We start from the raw sequence: 10,931 nt of genomic DNA, 5'->3' as shown, positions 1-10,931 counted from the left end.
TTCTAGCTGAGATGATGTTTCGGTAAGTATATAAAACGGTTTATTTCTGGCGATTAATTTCCTGTAGCTTGTGACTTTGTTTCTCTCAACATTGCCAACGCATTTGACAGCCATCCTGTGTGTTAATAATGAAACTTGATGGGCACATTTATATTACTACTTAATGATGCAATAATGTAGTTTCAAAGGCAAAAGATGTGTAAAAAATATTTTCCAATTAATGTGATTTTAGCGAAATTTAATGTTTTCTGTGGCTTACGACTATATCTCACGCAAATTCTTAGACTGTTTTGCTCTTCATATTATAGCTTGAAATAAGCAGAATAAATGAAGAATCACCCGAAAAACCAAAGCCTTCGCAGGAAAGAAAGCGAAATATTGATCAGTGGAAGAAAAATAAAGCAAAACGTCGACGAAATGCTGGTCAGCGGTATAAGTCTTTGAAAACACGCAAGACTGTTCAGGCTGCTACTATAGGAAGTCCCTGTACTTGTTTAAATAAATGTTTCACAAAACTGCTTGGAGAGGAAGAAAACATTTTTTATTCATTTTGGGACATAGGAAACTTTAATGCCCAAAATACTCACCTGATGAGCTGTACGAAAATGGAACCGAAAAATCGGAGGTTTGTTCACTATTTAAATACAAATGGTTTAATATTTTGCATATTTATTTCATTTTGTTTTATTTGTCATAATTTCTTTCAAAGCTATCCAAAAAAGACTTCCAAGAAAGTATCATTCAGGGGTGTTACATTTTCTTATAATGTGAGGGTATACGGTATAGAAGTCATGATCTGCAAGGAAGCTTTCCTAAGGGTTCATGGCTTACAGATACATGCATGAAGAGTGAGGAATTTGCAACATCAAATGAAGCAGGGATTTGCAGTGCCAAAAGAAGATGGAAGAGGTTTGTATGTTACTCTGTGCTATAAGTTAGGGATGTACTCAAACTGAATACTATACAAAAATTTCTATTAGGAAGAGGATATAAGCTCAGTTTTTTTTTTCTTTCAGGAAAACATGGTAACTACCCACATAAATTTCAAGACGAAGCTGCACAAAGTGTTAGAGAAATCTCAGCTCCATACCGAAATATAACAGTCATTGCAGTAGGCAACAGAATCCCAATAAAGTGTATTTGTATTGTGATCTCACAATTGCTTCCTTATTTCGAGATAAATACTCAGAATACTGCAAGGAAAAGCAGGTTCCTGCAGTACCTGAAAGTACATTCAGAGAAATTTTCGTATCTCAATTTAACATAGGTTTCAAACTACCAAAAAGTGACACCTGTTCAAAATGTGATGGATTTCTAATTGCAATAAATAACCCAGAATTATGTGCAGAAGAAGTCACAGAAAAGATACAGCAATATGAACTGCATCTCAAAATGGCTGACAGAGGACAAAATATGATTGCGTCTTTAACTGCTCTGGCTAAAGAAAATTCGAAAGAGCATCATGTGATAGCAATGGACATGCAGCGAACATTCCCCACACCTAAACTAACAGTTGGTCCAGCATTTTTCAAGAGGAAAATATGGACATACAACTATGGTATCCACGACTGTGGATCAAATAAGGGTTATATGTTTCTGTGGAGCGAGAAAGATGGAGGACGGGGTTCAGATGAGGATGGGAGCTGCTTATTGAAGTACTTGGAGATAACTAATCCTCAGACAAAACATCTCCACATAATCACAGACAACTGCAAGGGTCAGGCAAAGAATTGGACTATTATTGCTTTGGAAAGGTCCCTTGTTGCTACCAAAAGATTTGATTCTGTCCAGCATTCCTTCCCTGTGGTAGGTCACACCATGCTACCTTGCGATCGTGATTTTGATCGCATTGAACGGTCTGCAAGAAACAGACGTCCAATAGTAAACACTCCAGATGAATGGGCAGAAGTAATAAAATCTGCGAGTCCAAAATAATTCATTGTAACTAAAATGGAAAGAGAAGACTTCAGAAGTTTGGAAAGCCTGAAGACATTGATCTCAAAACGTACAGAATCCACGTCTGGAGACCCCCACCATTTCAGTGAAGCTACTCAATTGAAGTTAGAGTCTGAAGATCCCTTCAAGCTAAGACATAGGAGCTTTCATGTCAGTGGACATTCGTGTCAAAAAGAAAGGAAGGCTAGTTGAACCAAATCCATATCAGCTGCCTATAGAGTACAGAAAGCCACTACCAATTACCCAGAAGAAAATTGATAAGCTACTGTCTCTTATGCCATACATATCTGCATCAAATCAAGATTTCTTTCGGTCATGTGCTGGAAATAACATGTACAATGATGAGGTAGAGGAACTTCCTTGATGTAATTGTATCAATGAAAAAGTAATTTATACATCTCAGATATCTGATATGTATATATTAATGTGTAAAAATTATATATTCTGCTTGCTGTGTAAGAGTAGTAGAAAATAAATCCTTACAAATTCATACTTTATGTTTTAAACAATTTTTTGGGAGATATAGTCATAAGCCACCGTTGACTACATCTTTATTAGAATCATTCAAAAATTAATATTTTGTAGCATACAGAGAGTTGACTATTTAACAACATGCATCGCAAGTATTAAGCAAGTGTTTGCAGTAGAAATAAGGTTTCTATTTTGCATTAAACATTTTCAGACCTCCGTGGAACTTTAAACTCGCTGTATCTCAAAACCAGTTCAATGTGGCTTATGACTATATCTCTCCGACCCCTTCAATTAATAAATAAACCCAGTGTTCATATTTCCTTTACTTCACAAACACTTGCGACATGTATGTCACAGTCATAAGCCTTCCGCCCCCCCCCCCCCACATACACACACACACTCTTTTCCTTTTAACATATCAGCCTTAACAGAATTAACTTAACGAATATGAGCATCAAATTAGTCTTCATAAATGCTTAATTAACAAACTTTTGTTTTTCACATACATTTACATTTCTTAATTTAATAGCATCAACGAACACTTAATATTGACATAGGTATGAATGCTAATATTGATTACTCCGTGTGACTCACAAACATTTAAGACAAGGGATTAACATATATCAGCATCCACCTGGCCATTATTAAGTATGCGTTGCGTTTGTCTGCCTCTGCTTTTGACATGTGTAACAATTAACAGTGGGTTGCCAAGAAATTTGATAGACACATGGAGTTTATGTAATCACTATATCAGTGTTGATCTACTTTTGACAAAACATTTATTACAGATAATAATAAATTTCCACACCTTTTATATAATTAATGTGCTCCAAGTCAATGTTTTAACACGGTAACATTTATGACAAGTAATGAGTGTATATATATATATATATATATATATATATATATATATATATATATATATATATATATATATATATTCACCACCTGTGTGGTTCTATGACACAATACACAAATACATTCAAAGCATATTTAGTACACCATAGGACACACTACTAGCAGTACCATGGGGAACACATGTAAAAATAATAATACATTGAACATTAAGACATTTAATTTACTTGGCTCATTATTTGCTAGCTGCTGCAAGTTTGTAGACCCCATCCAGTAATATAGTGCATATAAATACTTGTAAACAATTTTGAATACATTCACCATTAAGACATTTAGTTTACTTGGAGCTGCTTCAGTAGCTGCTGCGAGTTTGCCCATATAATCCAGTAATGTAGTGCAATTAAATACTTGTAGACATGTTTGAAGATGTGGTGGGTACATATTATGTCAGGTAACATTTGCGATCATAATATTTTATAAACCTATAAGCAGTGCTGACACTGCAAGGCTCTTCACGACAATTTTAGTAAAGTTAGGAGTAAATATTCTCCAAACTACTTGCTTCGTCTACTGACTCCATATAACCGACTATAACCTCTCAGAAAATCACTCAGTTTTGAAAAAATGTCGTACAAATGTAAATTCAATAGCGACAATTCTCCTGGACCCACTGAAGTACAAGAATGTGTACATTTAAATCTGAAACATACAAAAAATTTTATACCATATTTGTCAAAAATCTGGATTTTATGTAAATCTGAAACTAGGCAAAACGTCAGCTACCTTTGCATATTACACACCAGTCCACAGCCTCGCTTTAGGCAGTCATCCATAGTAAAAATTGATCGAAAAGTTGAGAACTGTTTAGGAGAGATATTTTATTTTGATAAATGGAGAGGCTGTAATTGATTTGCGGTCAATATCAACGATGGAACAACGTACATCTGATGACTCTTATGAAAATTACGCAAATGCAAATATGGACCCAATGAAGGTCTCGTCATAGACCGAAATCGATCGTCTTTTATAAACTATACAGTTACAGCTGTGTAATGCATTATGCAGTTCTCCACAAAAAAACTTCATTAGTGATTTATGGTTCCCATAAGTCCATGCTACTAAATAACACCGTTATATGTTACGGTTACCATAATTATTAGTATTATTAACATGGATATCCATTGTAAATTCCATTGATCTCAGACTGATCAGTGACAGCAAGAATTATACCTCCAATTGCTATTAAGTATCAGTGTTGCTATAGACACTACAATGCAGTGCTTGTGTCTTACGATGTACTATACTGTGTCCGTCAAACATTTATAAAAACACAGACCTTGTAAAACAGTATTTCACGTTCACGCCACATTGTAAGAACACAGACATTGCAAAATAGTATTTCATGCCCACATAATGCTGCGACAATAATCGAAGGTTTTGCCCTGTGCATTAATCAGAGCATGTGTGGGAGTATACAATGTTGGAACTCGGTGACAGGTGGAAATTTGGGTTGGTCCTGCAGGGAGGCGTTCGCGGATGGCCGAGGCGTGTTGGGCGACCGCTGGCCTAAAGCAGGAAACCCAGGTTCGGGCCCAGGTCCAGCACAAATTTTAGTTGTCACTAACACTTTGCACACCTGGAGTGTGATCATATTCGCAACGGTGACTGCACTTCTTGTATAGGATACAAAAGGAGTTCAGCTTGCTATTATACTGAAAAGTACGGTCTACTACATTGTAAGACTAGAAATTATCCACAGTCGGATCCAGTCGTCATGCCACCTTTATCACTGTTGGCTACAGCAGCACCTATCTAAGCCTGGTTCCCAAAACAGCATAGTATTAAATACGACCGTTATGTGCGATGGCTATTATTATTCATATCAGTATCCATTCAGAAATTTCATTGATCTCAGTCTGATGAATGACAACTAGGGGTATACCACCGATTCCTATTGAGGATCATTGTAGCTATAGACACTATATTGCAGTGCCTGTGTCTTACAGTGTACTATGCTTTGTCCATCAAACATGTCTGAAGTCCACTGCAAGGTACATTGTAAAAACACAGATATTGCAAAATAATATTTCATGCCCACACAAGGTCGCGTCAATAATCGAAGGTTTCGCTCTGTGCAGTAATCACAGCAAGTGTGCGAGTACACAATGCTGGATCTTGGTGACAGGTGGAAAATTGGGTCGGTCCTGGCGGTAGGCGTTCGCGGATGGCCGAGGCGGGTTAGGTGACCGCTAGCCTAGAGCAGGAAATCCGGGTTGGAGCACCAGTCCGGCATAATTTTTCGTTGTCACTAATGCTTTGCACACCTGGAGTCTGATCACATTCGCAACAGTGAATACATTTCTTGTACTAGATATAAACAGTCCATCTTGCTATTATATTGTGACGTACAGCCCGCTGGCTCGTGAGACTAGAGGTTATTCACAGTCGGATCCAGTCATCTCGCCGCATTCATCACTGTTAGTCTAGGACAAGACCCACCTGAGCGAGGTACTGACCTTTAGAGATTTTTCTGAAATCCATTACGCAGATGTTAAGCCAGTTCTTGATATAAGCCTCCAACACAATGTACAAACGGTTATATTACATAAACAGATATGACAAAACTTCCACGATTCTTAGAGGCATTATTTTACACTGTTTTACCTCAAACCTTACAGTAAATGACCATGTGGTGACAGGAATGACATTTTCCCACTAAAGTTTAGCAATTTTTTTTGTGATATACAGGACAGTGAGAAACAGTCTGAAAACTTGTAAGAGTGTTGCAGGGTAGGTTGTGCAGAGGAATAATTGTTTAAAAAATCGATACGTTGGGCCGTTTCTGAGTTAATTAGCATTGTAGTTATCCAATCAGATCGTTGCGCGTGTAATTCCAGAGACCCGCCAAAGACGGTGTCGGCAAACATATTCTTAGTTTGGTTTGCTAAAAATGAACAAGAGAGTGATACAAACATTGGACGTGGGGCGGTAGTAAGGATCGAACCCGCAACAAGGCTGAGCACTCTCGTGGGCTATCATCTACACTATGAGAACAACAAATACAAGTTTTGTCTGGTGGGCAGGTTGAATTTACGTGCTACTGCGTGATTAGCTAACTTCAATGCCAATTAACGTGGAATCGGCGCAACTTATCAATTCTTTTTTCTTAACAATTATTTCTCAGCACGACCTATCCTGAAATACGCTTAACAGCTTTACAGACTGTTATTCACCAACTTGTGTATCATCTAGCAAACAGCAACGACTTCAGTTCTTGATATATGTTCTCTGGAGAATCCTATCCTTACGTTCATTCATGTCTTATAGTTCTTACAAACAAATCTTCTATTCATGCTTAGCGATTTTGAAAATAGTGATCGCCCTGTTAAGGTGATATAAATTTCTCACAAAAGGTAATCTGACGGCAATGTGACTCTAGTATTTGAGTGAGCTTCGTGCTATAAATTTGTAAACATTTGTCTGCTGTGAATTCCACTACATGTTATTTATGAATCCATAAACATATTAGCATCTACTGTGTGTGTAATAAATACAACTACTATTTACAAGTGTTACTGAAAATTAGAGGAATAATTAGTTCTGCACTTAAGGTGTCAGTGACTCTCGCGGTGAAATCATGAAGGCTGGTAGAGTGAGGAAACAATAACGTGACAACAGGCCGCGAGCGGAAACAGGCGAAAAGTTATAAGCGTGCCGTGTCCACCCGCGCTGATGGTTGGGTGAGGCAGGACGCGTTCATGTTAGCAAAGCTTCCAGAAAGAGCTTGGCACAATGGGAGGAGTACAGAAGGGTATTGGGAGGGTCATAAGATTTCAATTTTTACGTTAGATTCACTGCAAACAAACATAAATAATGCTCAATATATTGGATTTATTAATATTTTCATAAAAGGCATGAAAAAGAATGGTGAACGAATACTTGGGTTTGCAAATAAATTCGAGGAAGGAGACGTAAGGTGTACACAAGAGCTTCGCATATAAAATTAGGTTGTTTTATTATTTTAGTGTTGATGATTTACACGTGCTGGGTTGATATTCATCGGAAAAACAGGGAAGTCTACTGTTCATGTGAAAATAAAAGTAACGGAATACGAATTTCTGGACGCTTTAATTGCAAACCCTTCCTGGAAAATTACTTGCAGAGTCTTGTGGGCGATGTAAGTACAATTCTTTCTTGGAAATCATGTGCAATGTCGATTTCTTTTCTTTTTCTTTCCAGGCCTTTTATGAAGATATTATTAAATTCAATACATTGAGCATTATTCCCGTTTATCTGCAATGTGTGTAATGTAAAAACTGAACAAGTAAAGACGGGTTTCTGCGTTGGGACACAACCTCACGACCCTCAGAATACCGTTCTGCATTCTTTCCTATGTGCCAACTGCTGCCTGGAAACTACGCAAACATGAACAGCTCACGCCTCATCAAAAATGCCGTTTTTTTCGAAACGCCTGGCCATCTTGAACTCCCATTTGTAGTCTAACCCTGCATACACGATAAACTTGGACGAAATCGGTGGTGACGAGTAGGTGCGGTCTCCTTGTTAGATCGTCGATGGGATACGACCAGATCAAAGGAGCAATCCCACCTCCCTTTTCACCATGAGCAGTTTTTTGAATCATATTCCTATTAACGCCTGCTGTCCGGCTGCATAGCTGAGTGGTGATGGCGGCAGAATGCCACGCGTGGGGCCTGGGATCGATTCCCGGCTGGGTCGGAGATTAGCTCCGCTCGGGGACTTTCTGCTCTGTTGTCTTCATCATCATATCATCCTCCTCGACACGCAATTCGCCGATGTGTCGTCAACTAAATAGACTTGTACAAGGCGACTGGTCTACCCGTCGGGAAGCCCTCTCAACACGACATTTGATTTCATTTCATTAACGCCTACTGCATCCCAAGTGAAATACTTAAAAAAAATTTAAAGCCTAAACATTATTGTCGGCTAGGAAGAACGGGTAATGTGCCCAACTGATGCCAATCGTGTAGCAGCAAGTGTCATTCCCAATGTGGGCGACTGTGCGCTAGAATGATGGTGAAATTTAAGCCTGGAGAGACAAAAGTGTAATGCAACATTACCACCCTGTCAGTTGGCTAATTGATGACAATAAAACCGGTCAGAAAATGAATAAGGCTGGAAGAATACGAAGTGGTAACGGTGCATCAACAACGTAAAGAATTCACAAATTGGTCGAAAGTAGCCAACACGAATCAGTTCGACAAAGTGCACTTGTATACAGTATCGTTGATTAGGTTGCAGTCGCATCGATACGGTTTTAAGAAACGATGATCTTAAAAGGAGACGTAATAGTGAAGGATGAGGAGTCTTAGCTCACACGTTAGTAATAGTTATAAGAGTTTTGACAACGAATTTTAATAAAGAAAACCACGAAACATCGAAATATTAAAAAAATAGTTCAGAAAAAATTTCTGGCTCCTGTAGTCCCCATTACCGGTAAGCATCGTGTGACGTCCTAACTTTTTTTTTTTTTTTTTTTTTTACATTATGCAGTTACGCGGACGGCTGTTAGTTTGAAACAATCGAGGAACTAAAGTACTGAATAGGTTTTTAGTCTGAGAAATGCCTTTTCAGTTCTCTTCGATTTGTAGCTGTTATCAAATGCAACTTTTAGTCATCTTTATGTCTCACTCTTTATAACTGAGAGATCCTAGTAGAATTCGGTTTTTTCTGTTACCACATCTTATTATAACACATAAACTTTCAATTTTTGTTACGTTAGTATAAAGAAAAACAATAACCCACATGCAGTTTTCTGCGCCGCTTTATTCGTCACAAATTCAGTTCGTACAAAACGGGATATCTCGTTATTAAAGTGCAGTGAGGCAGAGGACAGATGTCAATCGGACATGCTATATGTAATATAGTTCCTAAGTGTGTAGTTAGTAGTAAGTCTCAAATTTATGGTCTGTTTTGTACATTTCACAGTGCGTTATTGACTATCCGCGTAAATTTTATACACAAGTGGTAGTATAAAATGCAATGGTAGCTGATCTTGTTCGTGAAAATACGATATTTATGTCGAAATTCCAAATCTTCTTTTTTTTCAAAATACAGTAAAATATTCCGATTTTCATTTATGTACCATATTTCCGCTTTTTGGTAAAGTCTGTTTTTCCGTCACAGAGCACCAATAAACGGAAGCAGGATCGCGAGCTATGTTCGGCTCTTTCTACCGTTAACCTTCTTCCTGTAGCTTGCTGCAAGCTAGGGACCTAGACACTTTTCGTATGTAATTTTTCTGGAGCAGTTTTCCATTTTTCTGGGGGCGTTTTTCTGTAGCTTGCTGTGGCCAAGTAGTCACTTAATGTGCATAATTTTTCTGAAGCAGTTTTCCATTTTTGCTGGCGGACATCATTTGATTACCGGACACAGATTGGGCAGCTTAGTCATCATCTTCGTCCTCCTCCTCCAGCTCGACCTCCTCTAAGGTGGCCTCCAGCTGGTGCATGACGCTGGCGGCGGTGGCAGCAGCGGCGAAGCTCAGAAAATCCACGGCAGCAGGCGGTAGGGCACCAGACGACAGTAGGCTTGCCAGCTGCTCCCGTATTTCTGCTGACACTTCTCCTCGTCCCTGTAGACCCGATGGACCAGGAGTAGGGTCAGGAAGATCACGTACAGGAACGGCAGAATTCCCAGGCCCATCGCCGGCAGCGACCACGCTAGGGCGCTCAGGATCTCGAACGTGTAGTTGAGGTGGCGAGCCACCCCCCAGCTCCCTGACACCAGAAGCCGCGTTCGATGTACTCGGCCCTGCTTGTCCTTGTACTCTGCTTCCAGAAACTGCGCCGGACGACCCCACAGATGACATCTAAACAACAACACGTCGCGTTAGTACCAACTGCGAGTCCTTCTAGGAGTGGCAGCAAATAAAGTAGGTCACTTAGTTACACGTTGCATAGATCATTTGAGCGAATATTTTATCGAAATGATGTGGAACGAGTCAGTTTACAGGATGTGTATAGGGGAAAGTGGCCCAAAATGACACAGAAGGGCAAAACGACGTAGTGTTTTTTTCTTAACTTTGGCAGCTGCCAGAATGATAGTGTGTGGTTTACTCGATTGCTTGTGGTGGCTACAATTTGCCGTTAATCATTTCCTGTTTCCATTTGGTGGGGTGAGACGCGGGAAACTACTTTCGAAGTTAAATATACCAATATTTCTCTTAAGAAACTTTTAAAATTGTGCAGTATTGATTATTTGTGCGGAAGATTTACTATCAGGCGGATATCTTATAAAAGTAAATCTTTAAGTCTGTAGCAATATTTTGATTGTGTGTTTGTTAGTTTTCGAGCTTATGACCAAAGATTACGTTTGTGCTGAAGAGGGTAAAATGACACAGGACTATGTTGTTTTTGCGCTGCTCCATCACTTAGCTTATCGATTGCTGAAACGCAGTGTGTCTGTTCATAAAAAGCCTATTAGAAATTAAATCAGTAACTAGCAACAACAAATAGTATTTTTATAGCTGAGTGGTAAGGTTCTAATTTCCTGGAAATAATTTGCCATAAATTTTGGTATATCTTACGAATTCACATTGTTAATTTGTTAGGATTACAGTTCTAATCCTTAATTAAGGCATGATATATGTTCATTCTGTAATTTATCCT

The 10,931-nt window shown here is 38.8% G+C and overlaps 1 protein-coding gene across 2 annotated transcripts in view; it reads right to left on the bottom strand.

The window, feature by feature from the left end:
* Window positions 1–3,376: 3,376 nt before the first annotated feature.
* The window catches only part of LOC124722551 (7-dehydrocholesterol reductase), a 131,250-nt gene continuing 123,695 nt past the window's right edge, over window positions 3,377–10,931 (bottom strand). For both annotated transcript variants that reach the window (XM_047247692.1, XM_047247693.1), the window contains one exon: window positions 3,377–10,132. In XM_047247692.1, the coding sequence (XP_047103648.1) occupies window positions 9,805–10,132 (328 nt within the window). In that variant the 3' untranslated portion in view covers window positions 3,377–9,804. The remainder of the gene's footprint in view (window positions 10,133–10,931) is intronic.

The sequence above is a fragment of the Schistocerca piceifrons genome, chromosome X (assembly GCF_021461385.2).
Source record: "Schistocerca piceifrons isolate TAMUIC-IGC-003096 chromosome X, iqSchPice1.1, whole genome shotgun sequence".
In the NCBI taxonomy this organism is placed as follows: Eukaryota; Metazoa; Arthropoda; class Insecta; order Orthoptera; family Acrididae; genus Schistocerca; species Schistocerca piceifrons.
This window is presented reverse-complemented; position numbering and strand designations above follow the sequence as displayed.